A 15,928-nucleotide genomic window follows, 5' to 3' on the forward strand; every position below is an offset into this window, starting at 1 on the left:
AGATACTTACAACCACCGCCCAGGGTTGTCAGGAAGAGGCCCTTGTCCCCATCAACAAGGTGCTTTAGGGTGGGGGGCCCCCCTGCCCCAAAGCACCCACCACTCCATGTTGAAGGCGTGTGGCCTGGTATGGTCTGGGGGAGGGCACTTGCTCGTCCCCACCCCTTTCCTGACCTGCCGGGCTGCATTCTCGGATAAGGGTCTGGTATGGATTTTGGGAGGGGCCCCATGCCATTTTTTTGGGCATGTGGGTTCCCCTCAAAACCCATAACAGACCCATGGTCGGGTATGGTCTTGGGGGGGAACCCCACGCTGCTTTTTTTTTTCCAAATTAGAGTGGGGTTTCCTTCTTAAATTTTGGCATGGGGTTCCCCTTTAAGATCCTCAGAACTTCAATTTGCACCACATCATGATCCAACTTGGATGCGACTTCCATTCAAATCAAGGGGCTGAAATAAGGAACCATTCATTTTCACATGTCAAAAAAATGCTTGTTGTGGCTTTACGCTGTATCCAGCATTTAGCAGTGTTAGACATTTTTACAGCTGTAATTCCAGTCCTCAGAACGTGCTGGCCCTGGGTTTGTTTGGGTACAACGTCACCCGACCGTGCAATTGACAGTTAAAGTGGCGCAGTGCCGTATCGCAAAAAATGGCCTGGTCATTAAGGGGGTAAATCCTATTTGCCACCTTTTCTAAGGAGAGCAGGTACCTGTTTTCGGCCTCCCTCTTTCCTCCGCCACTGGGCTATTCACAAAGCGCAGCAGGCTTCGCACAGTAGGGAACCGGCTATGAAGCTGCAAGGCTTCACTACCAGTTTCCATTACAAGGAATGGCGGTGGCAGTAACCGAGGGCTGATTGAAAAACTGGCTACAGTGCCAACATCGCGGGATCACTGGACAGGTAAGTGTCCTAGTATTTGTAGTTGCTGACTTTTATTTTTTGGTGGGGGAGCTGGAGCTCCTCTTTAAGTAAATATATTGTTGCACCTGTTCTTGTAATGTGAAAAAGTGTAATCCTGATTTCATATGTCATGCTTTCAGGTAAATCAGGCCTGCAAGGTGCATTCAAAGACACTTCCTGTCCTACAGTGATAACACCTATGTCTCTTGCACACAATACGGATCTGAAGACTGGTGCATTGTTGTTTATAGGAAATGCACACAGCTGCGTAAATATCTGTAAAGTCGTTATGTGTTCAGACCCTTAAAAAAAAGAAAAAAAAAAAAAAAAAAAAGAAAATGTTGTATGAGTGCAGGAATTTCAGTGCATACACATGTATATGCTAATATATATGAAAATATTCATGGAAATTGTAACACTGTCAGCTAAAAGAGGATGGAGAAAAATTGTATGCGTGTATATGTATATGCATGTTTCCACACATGTACCCGAGTATACTAGCAAGGGGAAGGTCTTTACGAAACATAACTTGTGTTTTACTCAAGATCTCTCTATCAGCAAGATTCCGCATAGAAACATCTGTAAATTATTATGTCCATGTGGAAGAGGCCCTACTCAGTTCATCTGAAGTCTTGTCACCCTTTCCTGCATTCTCCTGACCTGGAATGCAACCAGCGACGTTAAAGCATATTACCCTTGCTGTCAGGCATCCAGGGGCTGGATGATGCAATTTTGTTGCGAAACACGTATGTCTGAGCGACACGCTAAACGTCACCTCGTATTCAGTGTCCAGGCAGGACGGGTCTGTCCGCGTGCGTCCGGCCGGCGTGACGGACTTAAGGCTTTGAAAACTTCAATTACATTGTAAGTGTTATTTTATATTTTCAAGTTCTTTTAATAAAGGGTTTTTACACTATTGGAGCCCTATTTTCTTTTCCATGGTGCATGTTTTGAGCCTTCCAGATACGTGAGAGGTATCCCATGAAAAACGCATCCAGCTATTCGTACATAGAAAGGGTGGTGTAAGGTGAACAGGAAGGATTCCTTTGAAGTGGGGGACAACTCTATACTTGTATGCTCACCGTGATCCTCTGTAGTGGGGGGTCATGAAGTTCCGGTAAGAAGTAACTTCAGATATTTGGTGGTGGATTGAACACTTTTCGTTTATGGAGGATTCCATTTGTATCTAATCCATTACAGCTGGACTTTTTCTTTTGTTCATTTATTTGCTCATCAATCTGTGTGTTTATAGAGACTTTTGAGTTCACGGGGTGTTTTTCAGATGTGATCACCTGATTCATATTTTTTGTACACTAAGTTGTGGTCTGCCCACTCAAGGGTGTGGCAGGGAACAATATTTATATTATTTGCTCCCCCACTAGCTGGGGGCAGAATAGTATTGCATTTACATTGTCACTCTATTTTGCTATAGTGCACTTAGCGCGGCTTAATATTTTTTCTCTATAGAGAAAAAAAAAATAGACAGTAAAATGATGGTAGTTACATTTTTTTATGTTTCATGACATTAGTGCAACTGTTTATGAAGTGCAACATTTCAGTAAAAAATACAATAAAGCTAATTTCTGGACACAAATGCAATTTATTACCAATTTTTTTGGTAAAATATAAAAGATGAGGTTGTGCCGAGTAAATAATTAATTACACATGTCAAAACTTAAAATGGTGTGCGCCCGCAACTTTTTAAAAACCCCTTACAAGTCATCAATTTAGAGGTTACGCAGGAGCACTGGTGATAAAAGGATTGCTCTCACTCTGGCGTGCATGTTTATATATAACAACATGTGTAGGACTATCGCCATGCCCCAACGAATGCATTTTTTGAAGGTGTGGGGGGACTCTAAATATGTCATAATTTTTATTTATTTTTTTAATTTATATGTCTCCTTATATACGCAAAAAATGTTTGGTTTTGTTCTTATTTTTACATAACTTTTATTGCTATCACATAAGGGACCAATAGCCTCCTATGTGACAGCATATATGTGACACATTCTTCTTATGAAGACACCCAGGGTCTATTAGACCCTGGATGTCTCCTCTCTGATCCACTGCAGCTGATGGAACATAGACCGTGTTCCATCATCTGCTTCCCCCAGCACTGATTCCGGAGAATGACAGCTTCAGTCCAGGAAGTGATGTCATACTTCCTGGTCTGCGTACAGGAGGGAGGCAGAGTGGATGGAGGTCTGCTGAGCTCCAGTTGCCCTTCCCAACGACAACTGGCCCCAATTACGGCATTGGGCCTGAAGGTAAGACAGCTGAGCCTGGTGAACATGGCGGGGTGGGCATCACATCTCGGCAGTGATTTGCGACTTCACAGCTGCTTGTATCACTTCCACGTGAAAGCAGACAGTTGGCTTTAGAGGTTGACCGATATATCAGCCGGCCGATATATCGGTCGATATTTGCCGTTTTTTAAATAATCGGCATCGGCCGATTGTGCTGATAAAAAGCCGATTTAGAACTACAGTGGGACTTTGAAATGACTTCTGTAATAGAAGTCAGTGTAAGTTGCCTGAGTTGTCATAGAAACGTCTTTCCTCCTCTCTGGGCAGGCTGCCAAGAAAAGAACAAAATGATACAATGTTTACACTTGAATGAATGAAGTCATCTCTGTGTGTAGAAGTTCTCAGTTTAACCATTTAAAGACTAAATCTTTTCTGACACTTGTTGCTTACAAGTAAAAATCCTGTATTTTCTGCCAGAAAATCACTTAGACCCTCCAAAAATTATATATATTTTTTTTAGCAGAGATCCTAGGGAATAAAATAGCGGTTGTTGCAATATTTTATGTCACACTGCATTTGCACAGAGGTCTTTCAAATGCATTTTTTTGGGAAAAAAATACACTATTTAAAAAATAAAAATAAAATAAAAACAGTAAAGTTAGCCCATTTTTTTTTTTCGTCCAAAAGTTTTGACTACCTGTTTTTATTTAATATATAGTTTTTTTTTTTATCTAAATCATACATACAAGTAAACTGATTGGAGGTTTGTTTTGTTTAATAAATGTTTAAATGTAAGAAATTTTCTGTATCACTTATGAAGACTGCTTTCACACTGGAGCTGGCAGGTGTTGATGGTAAAACGCAAGTTTTAGCGGCTCTTTACCATCATTTTAGCGGTGCTATTTGGCTGCTAGTGGGGCACATATAACCCAGCTAGCGGCCAAGGAAGAGGTTAAATGCGCCCATGAAGCACTGCTGCCAAATCGCATTGCATGCACTTCGGCAGTGGTGCCCATTCATATCAATGGGCAGGAGTGGTGGAGGAGCGGTATACACCACTCCAAACGTGCTGCTTGCAGGACTTTTTTTTTTAAGATCCTGCCAGCGCATCGCCTCAGTGTGAAAGCACCCTGTCTTTCACACAGACTGCAGGGGAGCCATTTTGCAGGCACTTTACAGGCGCTATTTTTAGCCCAAAAGCACCTGAAAAACGCCCCAGTGGGAAAGGTGTGTTAGATCAAGGGGGATTAAAGAAAAAAAAATAATAAATAAAAAAGGAAAAAAATAAATAAATAAAATAAAATCGGCCTAACATATCGGCCCAAAAAAAATCGGCATCATATATCGGCTATCGGCCGCCATGATTTCTAAATATCGGCTTAGGCCAGAGAAAAACCCATATCGGTCGACCTCTAGTTGGCTTTACTAAAAAGTGAACACACTCCCGGCCGCAAACAGCAAAAAAACATGCCAGCAGTGTAAAAATCTGAATCCACCAACAAGAGGCTGGGGAATTGGACTTTAGCCCCCCCCCCCCCCCCCCCATTCTGGCACCCTAAGACAGCTGCTTAAGCCGCCTTATGGTAGCGCCGGCCATGGCTGCTGGAGCTCACACACATGCACGGGAAGTTCATACAAGGTCTATGAGGTATGCCTCAAGAGACAACGTGTACGAAAAAGGGGAAATTTGTATTTTTGTAACAAAAAACATAATGTGATTTTGTTCTACTTACAGTGCTCGAGATTTATTAGAGTAATTAAAAATCTTACCTTCATCAAGTGGCAGTGGTAAATGCTCCAGAACCCCTGGTGTCCACCAAAATGTATAGCTAAAAGAGACAGAAAACACGTTATAGCAGTTGCTGTTTTTCAGATATTGCTACATTGTTATAAAAATGATGAAGTCTGACATTAGAACTATGGAAAGCCTCACAGCATCACTCCACAATAAAGATGTGTTGTGCGACATCTAGATAACATGGACAGCATACACTTGCACCCTCAGTATTCCGATGCCATGACAGGCAACCCCTCTTCTCCTTTGGTTCCATGACCTATAGACTGTGTTCTTGACCACTCACCTCTGCATATTGCCACCACACTGGGGAAGTGAGAGGATGGAAGCTGAAGGAGCAGAACATTCATCGCCCCTCCCATCTTCTAAATTTCCCCAACCTCTGCCTTCTCTAAAACTGCCTCCCCTTTTTGTTTAGGGGTTTTTTCCTCCTTTTTTGTTCCTTTATGTCCAAGACCCTCAACTCCTGCAGTTGGGGGGTACAGACTATGTTTTTTTTTTTTTTTTAATATGTTGATATATCTGTAGCAAATATTATTTAAAAAAATAAAAAAAACATTGCGTTGAGCTGAGCTGGTTTACTGTGGTGTATTCTTTCAAAGTACTCCAGGTACTTGAGTCTTCATGCCCTCTGAACGTTGAAAGTATTGACTGAAACCTCGGGAACCAACTATTACAATGTGCACACCGTGTCTATATTTTTTGGTCCTTACTAATGGGGATGTATATTTTCATTTCTTTTGTAAGTGGATATCCTCGTAAAACTCATCTCCTTTCCAATTGTAATGGTTTTGTACAGTTATGACCTATGTTGGGTCTAGTGACATTGGATATGGTTTTATGCATGCTCATCACAATTTCTAAATTAAAAAAAAATAAAAAAAGTCTTTAATAAACACCTGCCCTCTACATATTCCCCCTGATTTTGTTGTGGAAGTTCCACTGCAGTCTTTCAGAACACCAATTTTTGATTTTTAAAACATCAGTGCATTATCCTTTCAGGAACAAACAGTATATTAATGTAATATATTAGATATTATCATTTGTAACAGCTCCACAGAGACACACTTTATTACAGTATGCGTGGCTTAAACTGTCAGATGCGATGTATAATGACTCCAATGATATGAAACCGGTCGACTTGACTGAATACTTAATTGCTGACTGTTGAGTAGGTTGAGAAGACCTTGGTTCTAATACGTACTCTCCAGAGAAAATCCCAATCTGTGAAAAGTCTATTGTGTGTGTCTAGTAATAAATCATTTTCATCTATTAGAATTTCTATTGTTTCACAGATCAGAAACAACGGAGTTGAATTACACAAACTGGTAACAGTATTGTTAGATATATGTGTGTGTATAAATAAAATAATTGTGCTAGACTAGCAGAGATGATCAAATTTATTTGTCCTTTTAAAAAAAAAAAAAAAAAAAAAGATCAATATCGTTTACATTGCTCCCATCTTATCAGGGATCAGTAAATGCTTTCAACGCACTGAATAAATGTTTTGGCACTGAAGAATTACATGAGACCAGCAGCTTGAGCAGTACACCTTATTTATCAAAAATTTCAATTGACTCCTGGGGTACTCTAAAGCCAGAAGGGCTTAGAAAACACTGTAGATAAGGGTTCCAGAAAAGAAATGTGGAGTTATGGAGCAATACTTCATAAAGTGGAATATAGTCAAAATATGACAACACTGAATAGACTACTGTGAGTTAAAGTTGAACTAAACTCAGAAAGTGAGGAGTTGCTGTATTATAGACGACATATAAAACTGTTCATTGTGTCTCAGCAGTACCCTGAACGATTCTTTTTTGCTTTAAATTCCTTTTTAAAACAAAGCACAGGCTTCCCTGTTCTATAGCATCATAGCTGTATATCTGCAGTGTGAGATCAAAGGCACTGCTGATCTCTGGAGATTTAGTGATGCCAATACTGTGCTGATCACTGTTCTTCTTGCTGGAGGCTCTGACTTGAAAAACCAAAGTTCGGGGGATGCATGCGCAGAGCCGAGCTGAGCGGACATGCCTGTCTGAAGCTCCGCTATCTGGAGAACAGTAAAGCCACACTTAAACAATACCCACCTGTGTCCACAGCATTAATGACCTAGGAAGCTTTATCCCAGTGGTCTTAGGCTAAAAATGAAGCCCCAATCCAACAAGGCAGCATTGCCTCAGAATAAATCTAAAATGGCGCCGCAGTCGCTTGCCTCAGGAACTTCCAGCAGCGCTGCTAAGCTTTTAAAGGCACATACTACATTACAAGCTCTGCCCAGTAACTCTGACTTAGACAAATTTGTAAATTTGGTGGATACTTTTTTGTTTGGTGGGAGAGGGCTTTGGTGAAACATCACGAGTCTAAATCTCTGACGTCTCCTTCCAGAGACAGAGAAAGGGACTGAGGGCATAGAGTCCTCATTTCCCTTCTTTGCAGCTTCAGCTGCAGATGAATGAACAGGATGTCTCTGTGCAGAGGCTTCCTATTCATTCACACTGAAGCATAGTAAACATAGCTTACTAGGTTTCAGTGATAAATGAAAACAGGAGCAATTGGTTAATTGCTGCAATCGGCTATTGGTCTGTTCATCGGGTCTGCTGAACAGTTCTACTAGAAAGTCAAGGTCACTGAAGTGACCATGAGATTATAGCAGAAGGAGGAATGCCATGTCCATACGGCGGACTGACCCGGCCACCTGGAAGCAGTTCTGTAGGTCTTAACGCTGTACGGACCTGTTCGCAAAAAGGCTTTGTTTATTGTATTTGTGTATGTCTTTATGCTGCTAGCTTTAGTAAATATATAGGAAGACATTTTATACTTGTTTTAAACTTTTTTTTATTTATTTTTATTATTATTTTTCTTCAGTTGCTTCCTGGCCTAGGCAATAATTATGTCATAGATCCCAGGAGATTTTTTTTTCTTTCAACTGGAGGAGGGGCTTTCTTGGCTAAGCACACCCTCCCGCCTGCATGCCTGAGCTAAGGACAGATGGATTCCTGGAAGTAAATGCTACATGAATCATATGTCCTTACTCAAGGTAGCTGCAACTGGAAATTATAGGGGGAGTTTTTGTTTTCAAAGTGATTTAAAAAAATTTAAAAAAACGAATTAAATAACATTTTTGGTTTGTGGTGCTCAGGTGCAGTTAAGTCCCACTTTAATAAATATAACATGCAGTTAGTTGTCAGTGACTATGTATATTGGCTTACCACTACTAGAAATGTAAAAGTACTCCGTATTCTACAACAAGCATCAATTGGTGCATTGATGGAATAAATATATTACCTTCTCTTTGTATGGGGCAACTTCATTGTATTTTTATGGTGCAAGTAAAAGTCAGTGGGCAGCTCCCAGAGATGAGGCTTTCCTTCACTTGGCAGGAAAACACCCAGGAAAAGATTGATTGCATCCTGCCTGTCTGCATCTGTGGAAATAAAACAAAAAATTGCATTTCACTCAGTTAAATTAAATTATTTTCTTTGGAACTGATACATTTTAATTTTGTATGAAAAAGACCGGACAACTTTCGACTTTTTAAAATTTAGCCAAAACAGTCAAACTATTTCACAACGTCTGATCCTGCAATGTTCAAATATCTGCTTATTTATTGTCCTTCACTGCTTGTATACATTACATAATTACTGTATGTTGTACCGATTATCTTGTGTTACTTAAAAACAGGTTTAAAAATGTTGATCCTGTGATCTAACAACGTCAAATAAAATCCTGGAAGTGTCACGCTAGAAGGCGATGTGAGCCGGACCAGTTCACGTTAATTACAATATAGAAGCACAAATGGTTCTCAAGGAAACGTCTTGCCACTTATAGATTTAGAACCCCAGCATGTACTCTTCTCCCAGCAGCTACATTGACAAGCCAGTAAAGCTAATTAGGTTCTTTTTGTTCTTTTCTTCCAATCCAGTAAAGCACATCAACTTTTCTTTTACACACATCAAAAAAAAAACATATGATTGTTCAGTCTGCATTTACTATAATCTTCGCAAAATTACATACAAGAGCAAAGTACACTGGTCAACTATTTAAGATTCAAAATTAAATTTCAATTGTAAACTGAAATCAAAATGTTTTTGGAGCATAGTCCTTTACTTAATTTAGAATGCTTATCAGTAGTAAACAAAGTCCACATCCACAAGAAAAAAAATAAAAAGCTAATTTTTTTGGCTCAATATAGTCCCAGTAACAGGAAAAAGAAAAAATGCTCATGTCAACCAGAGAAGATTCAGTGGAACAAATCTAAAGGAAAAAAAAATGGCACCACAGGGCCCAATTACCAGTGGAGCTATCTGGCATGTATGGGGCTTTTTTTGTCCATAAAGCAGCTGTACTGGCACCGTCACTTCTACATTGTATATACAGAAGACGGTATAGAAAGTTTTCTGCACTATTCACTTCCTATGACGGCTTCTGTATTTACAAGTGATAATGCACCTCTTCACATGCACTGCCGAGTCCTGCACCCTGTGTGTTATGCACTCCTGAGCCCTGCACCCTGTGTGTTATGCATTCCTGAGCCCTGCACCCTGTGTGTTATGCATTCCTGAGCCCTGCACCCAGTGTGTTAAGCACTCCTGAGCCCTGCACCCAGTGTGTTATGAACTCCTGAGCCCTGCACCCTGTGTCTTATGCACTCCTCAGCCATGCACCCTGTGTGTGTTATGCACTCCTCAGCCATGCACCCTGTGTGTGTTATGCACTCCTCAGCCATGCACCCTGTGTGTGTTATGCACTCCTCAGCCATGCACCCTGTGTGTGTTATGCACTCCTCAGCCATACACCCTGTGTGTGTTATGCACTCCTCAGCCATGCACCCTGTGTGTGTTATGCACTCCTGAGCCCCGCACCCTGTGTGTTATGCCCTCATGAGCCCTGCACACCTGAGCCCTGCACCCTGTGTGTTATGCACTCATGAGCTCTGCAATATCCTCAAATATCACAACACAAACTCTAGCAGAGTTTTAGGCAGTTTCTATGAACTAAGAAACATTTGTTATCTGTGCACTTTAGAAGGCTGACAGGCAGTCCAGATTTAGAGTTCTATGCTCTGTTGTGAACGTATGCACTCCTGAGCCATGCAACCAGTGTGTTATGCACTCATGAGTCCTGCACCCTGTGTGTTATGCACTCCTGAGCCATGCACCCTGTGTGTTATGCACTCCTGAGCCATGCACCCTGTGTGTTATGCACTCCTGAGGCCTGCACCCTGTGTCTTATGCCCTCCTGAGCCCTGCACCCTGTGGGTTAAGCCCTCCTGAGCCCCGAACCCTGTGTGTTATGCACTCCTCAGCCTTGCACCCTGTGTGTGTTATGCACTCCTGAGCCCTGTGCCCTGTGTGTTATGCACTAATGAGTCCCGCACCCAGTGTGTTATGCACTCATGAGCCCTGCACCCTGTGTGTTATGCACTCATGAGCCCTGCACCCTGCTCATGAGCCCTGCACCCTGTGTGTTATGCACCCCTGAGCCCTGCACCCTGTGTGTTATGCACTCATGAGCCCTGCAATATCCTCAAATATCACAACACAAACTCTAGCAGGGTTTTAGACAGTTTCTATCAACTAAGAAACATTTGTTATCTGTGCATTTTAGAATGCCGACAGGCAGTCCAGATTTAGAGTTCTATGCTCTGTTGTGAACTTTGAAAATTCCTTTTTCCACAATGCCTATTTGGAAAAAAAATGCATTTAAAAAAAACAAAAACTGGAATTTACAGTTTACAAGTGAACCTGTAACTGTACCTCCCTCACATGTGCAGCCTGACATGGCCATGCTTTTCTTTTACCTATAGAGAACTTAAAGTATATAATAAAAACATGTGCACTAATGCATTATAAGTAACACAGCCAATATACTTGCTGGTTACCCATGTCATGTTATTATATACGGGAGTTAAAGGAAAGCTGTAATTTTAAAATGGTTGCTCTTTATTTTTTTAATTCACTGAAACACAGATCGAACTGCAATGTCTATAGGTATAGTCTTAAATATTGGGGCAAAGTTATACTGTATAATTAATAATACAAAAAAAATCACAGTGATATACTGTATATGAGAAAACATTCACATATAGTAAAAGAATATTTGGAGCTAAATTTAATTTAAGAAACAGACAAATTCTGTCTGGAGGACATTAGTTATGAAGAAAGGTTGCGAACACTGAACTTATTCTCTCTGGAGAAGAGACGCTTGAAAGGGGATATGATTTCAATATACAAATACCGTATTGGTGACCCCACAATAGGGATAAAACTTTTTTTGCAGAATGCAGTTGAACGAGACACAGTGGCCACTTATTAAAATTAGAAGAAAAGAGGTTTAACTTTAAACTACATAGAGGGTTCTTTACTGTAAGAGCGGCAAGAATGTGGAATTCCCTGCCACAGGCAGTGGTCTCAGCGGGGAGCATTGATAGCTTCAAGAAATTGATAAGCACCTGAATGACCACAACATACAGGGATATACAATGTAATACTGACATATAATCACACACATGGGTTGGACCTGATGGACTTGTGTCTTTTTTCAGCCTCACCTACTATGCAACTATATGTAACTATGTAAATTATCTATCTACATTTCGTTTAAAGTGCAAATCTATCCAAAAGTTATATTTTCATTACAGGTGGAGTCTGATGGGGTGAGTCTCTGGTCATGTGGACTCTAGAAGTAAGATGTCTCTTCCATACTGAATCCTGTCGTGTATTACATTTCTATCAAACACATTTTTTTGTCTATATTAGGAAAGTTGTCGCTTACCTGAAAATGCATTACTATAGTATCTAGAGAGTGTTTGCATGATATCCTTAGAGTGCTGGGTCCATGGTGCTATCTTCCTGTAGGTTTTCACTCTATGAACAAGCTGGGAGCCTCCATATTGAAGAGATAAAGTGTCACCATGATCCTCATATAGCTCCTCAAATAGCCTGCATGAAAAAAAAAAATACACTTTAACCAATACCTCAAGTAATCAGTTGAAATATATTAATTAGTAATAGCCAATTTACTTAACATTTGAAGACAATTATTTTGTACGTTTTCAATATTGATGAATTTCATCAATTTAAAGTGACTGTAAAGCTTTTTTATAATTAAAATAATAAACAAGTTTATACTTACCTGGCATTGCACAGAGCGGCCCTGAAACTCCCCTTCTGAGATCCCCTGCAAGCTCTCTGGGCTCCTCCTCTTTTGAGTCTGCCCCCGTAGCAAGCGCCTTGTGTCCATACACACACACACTATGGCTCAGCTCCGCCCTCTGCCACCTCCTCACTGGATTTTATTGACAGCAGCAGGAGGCATTGGCTCCCGCTGCTGTCAGTAGAGCCTGAGAGACCAGGAAGAGGGGAGAGAAGACTTGCAGTCAAGCACAGTGCTGGATTAAGGGCTCAGGTAAGTGTTGTGGGGGGGGGGGGGGGGGGGGGGGGGCATACAGCACAAGTTTTTTTTTACCTTAATGCAGAGAATGTGTTTACTAGGGCTGCAACTAACGATTATTTTCATAAAGCGATTAGTTGGCCAAATAGTGTTTCAATTAATCAGATAAAAACCTAAAAAAAAATGTTGGTGTCTAATTTAGTTGATAAGTAAAGTTTAAAAAAAAAAGACTATTTATTCTTGAATATCTCTATGCAGTGGTACATATAAATTAACAGCTGTATAGTTAGGGAACAAGATATCTAATCCACTCTGAGAATAACAGACAGAAGATATATATCAATGTAGATGTATATCTATCTATATATATATATTTTATATATATATATATATATATATATATATATATATATATATATATATATATATATATATACACTATTAGAGGTTGAATCTGTTAGATATAATCTGACCTCTGAGTCTGATGATATTGTAAATAGACCTAAAAACATTGTTTTGATGTAAAAATGTATTTTATGTATGCTAATGTCTGTAGTGGCACAGAATAGTTTTACTATTCCTTCAGTCTTCAAGTCATCCATTGCATAGTTATCTTAAAGTGTTTGTTACCCCAACGTTACATATTCCTAATATGTGCCTGTCGTACCATGTACTTGTAAGAGAAAGTATCCTGTTCTATTTGTATTGCTTCTTTTATGTGAAATCCCTGGGGTTCATGGCAGTCCCTCCGTTTTCCTAGTAAAAACTGACCACACTAAGCAGGAGAGTACATTGTGGTCAATTCTCTAGCTATGCTGGGAACTCAGCCTGCTCTCCTCCAATGATCAGACCTTTCCTGACACCCCCCACACCCTCCGCTGCACAGCAATTTACTGAAAAGCTCAGTTTGCTGCTGCCTCTCTCCTCCCAGCTCTGTGCAGCTGACAACAGAGGAAATGTGTTCACTTATAAAAAAGAAAAAAAAATTGACATTCATCTTTTTTGTTTTTTTTTTGTTTCCATCTCTACATAAATGTTTTGACTTTCATCTCTATTTTATACTGAATTGGTTGCTTTATAAGATAATTATTCACAATCACTTTAACAGCCGGGAGCAGAATGTAATACAGATCTCACTGTAGTGGTTAAAGCAGAGTTCCACCCATATTTGCAAGTTGCTTTTATTTATATGCCCACCCACAGTGCAGCCCTAAATGGATAATATTTTATTTTTATTTCTAAATACCTTTATTTTAAATGTCTTGGCAGCTCTTCCAGTCCTGGCCGCCTAGGGAATGTCATCATCAGGTGGGATATCAGCGTCATCGATCCCAGAGGTCCAAGGGAAGCGCCTAAATTCTCTTTTGATTGGCAAGTTGCCATAACAATGGGGCAGGAACGTCGGCTGCCACCATCGCTATGGCAACCTGCACTCAGCAAACTGCACTGCGCAGTGTCATCACTGCGCAGGCGCGAGATCGGGGAGTGCATGCTGGGCCAGCTGCACCTAATCCCGGAAATTCATGCGAGCGCGCTTCAGATTCCCAGAACCGTGATGGCCCCTGCCTGCTTCCCAGATCGGGTAATTTTTTACAGATTAAAAAAAAAACAGACATAGTTAACATTTGCAACAGTAGCTAAATAAAATCTGTGTCAATCATGGGGGTGCTTCTAGAAAAAAAAAAAAAAAAAAAAAAAGATTATGGAGACTGGAGCTCCGCTTTAAAGTGGAAGTAAACCCTCCAATTGTTTTCAGCCAAGGAAACTCCCATCTTGGCCTCCATTTAATCTTTAAGACCCCTTTCACACCAGGGCGTTTTGCAGGCGCTATAGCGTTAGAAATAGCGCCTGCAATCCGCCCTAAAGAAGCTGCACCATTGTGTGCAGTGTGAAAGCCCTGAGGGCTTTCACACTACAGCGGTGCACTGGCAAGACGTCAGAAAAAAGTCCTGCCAGCAGCTTCTTTGGAGCGGTGAAGGAGCGGTGAAGGAGCGGTGTGTTTACCGCTCCTCCACCGCTGCTCCCCATTGAAATCAATGGGGCAGCGCTTTAATGCCGCCGGCAAAACGCCGCTATTACGGTGTATTGCCGGCGGTTTTAACCCTTTCGCGGCCGATAGCGGGGGTAAAAGCGCCCCGCTATCGGCCGAAATGCGCCGCAAATCCGGCGGTAAAACGCCGCTAAAAATAGCGGCGTTTTACCGCCGACGCTATCAGCGGTGTGGTGTGAAAGGGGTCTAACTGCCATGAAGCTGCACATGTGATCAGTTATGACACCAGCCATTGGATAGTTTGGCAGTTTGGTTGAGAGCACAACCAATGTGACAGTTAACATTTCCGGCATGCCGGGAATGTAACTGTTTTTTCAAACTGTTAGATCGATGGGTTTACTTCCGCTTTACCTGACAAATCTCCATATTTAGTGCATTAACAAAAAATTCAAAACAGCAAGCGTGTCAGAATGTAAAAGTCACATTCCGTATTATTTGTCAGGGGTTTCCCATTTCTACCGAACAGAGTCAAGAGAAACCTCCAGTAAAGGTTGCTAAAATCCTTGAATATGTAGTAGGCTTGGGTTCAAATAAATGTAGAAGCAAGATTTTACTGACTTGAACGTGACCAATGTATTTTTCAGACAGTAAACATTACCATTGTCAGAGGATTTATCATTAACTCATTAGTTATGACTGATCCATGGTCCTTGAACATAAAAACATGCACATTACAACAACGTGACAGCCTCACAGAGTAGGATTCAATCTCCGTTTAATATCCTTGCTTAATCTGTTATTAACAAGTCTCAAAATAACCATAAAAGGTACTATTTGTTAAAATTCAATATTTTACAATCATGCAGACTAACATTAGACCACAGTCACATGTGCCGTTTTTCACCGTGCTGGGCTTTTTTCTATTGCTGTCCCTTCTCGCTAATGATGTGTAGTTATACCAATACCTCTGTGCATGCTGCTAACTAGAAACTGTTGGTGGAAAAAGAAAAACTACAGGGAGCCCAGACAGTCTTTTGAACAATGGCCTATTGCTAGATTTTTATTTTCTCTTTATGGAATAAAAAACTGTGATTATTATACGCTGCAGAAAATGTGCTGCTAAACATATGACTGATTATGTTTAATGTACTGAAAAAAATTTAATAAAACATCTTAATTTCTATCCTGTGTGTGGCTTATACTGAAAGAATTAAAAACTGAACATGATTTATATTGTTTAAGATCGCTTGATCAGTATAACAAGTAGGCCACAAACATTTCTGATTAGAAGCCCCGCTAAAAAAAAAAAAAAAAAAAAAATCCAATAACTGTATGTGGGTAATACATGTAAAATAAATAAAAAAATAAACATATATAGCATATATAATTGTGACAAGTCACATTGTAATTTATTGCTATTAAAAATTACCTTTCCTTTACAGTCTGCAGCACTGTCATTTTCTATAAAATTGAATGCAATATGGCAACCTGGAGGCTTTCTGTACACAGATAATGTACGGAATGCATCCAGAAATGTAATATCCTGCTTGTGTGACTGGCTCGATGATTTTCCCAGAAATCTGCACATAAATTTTAGGC

The 15,928-nt window shown here is 40.4% G+C and overlaps 1 protein-coding gene across 3 annotated transcripts in view; it reads right to left on the bottom strand.

The window, feature by feature from the left end:
- Positions 1-15,928, bottom strand: part of FIG4 (FIG4 phosphoinositide 5-phosphatase) — a 407,091-nt gene that overhangs the window by 184,287 nt on the left and 206,876 nt on the right. For all 3 annotated transcript variants that reach the window (XM_077487135.1, XM_077487137.1, XM_077487138.1), the window contains 3 exons: positions 11,722-11,888; positions 8,233-8,371; positions 4,923-4,981 (listed from right to left, as the gene is read on the bottom strand). In XM_077487135.1, coding sequence (XP_077343261.1) covers positions 4,923-4,981; positions 8,233-8,371; positions 11,722-11,888 — 365 coding nt within the window. The remainder of the gene's footprint in view (positions 1-4,922; positions 4,982-8,232; positions 8,372-11,721; positions 11,889-15,928) is intronic.

The sequence above is a fragment of the Lithobates pipiens genome, unplaced genomic scaffold (genome assembly GCF_037356315.1).
Source record: "Lithobates pipiens isolate NorthernLeopardFrog02 unplaced genomic scaffold, aLitPip1_a1.2 Scaffold_18, whole genome shotgun sequence".
Lineage (NCBI taxonomy): Eukaryota > Metazoa > Chordata > Amphibia > Anura > Ranidae > Lithobates > Lithobates pipiens.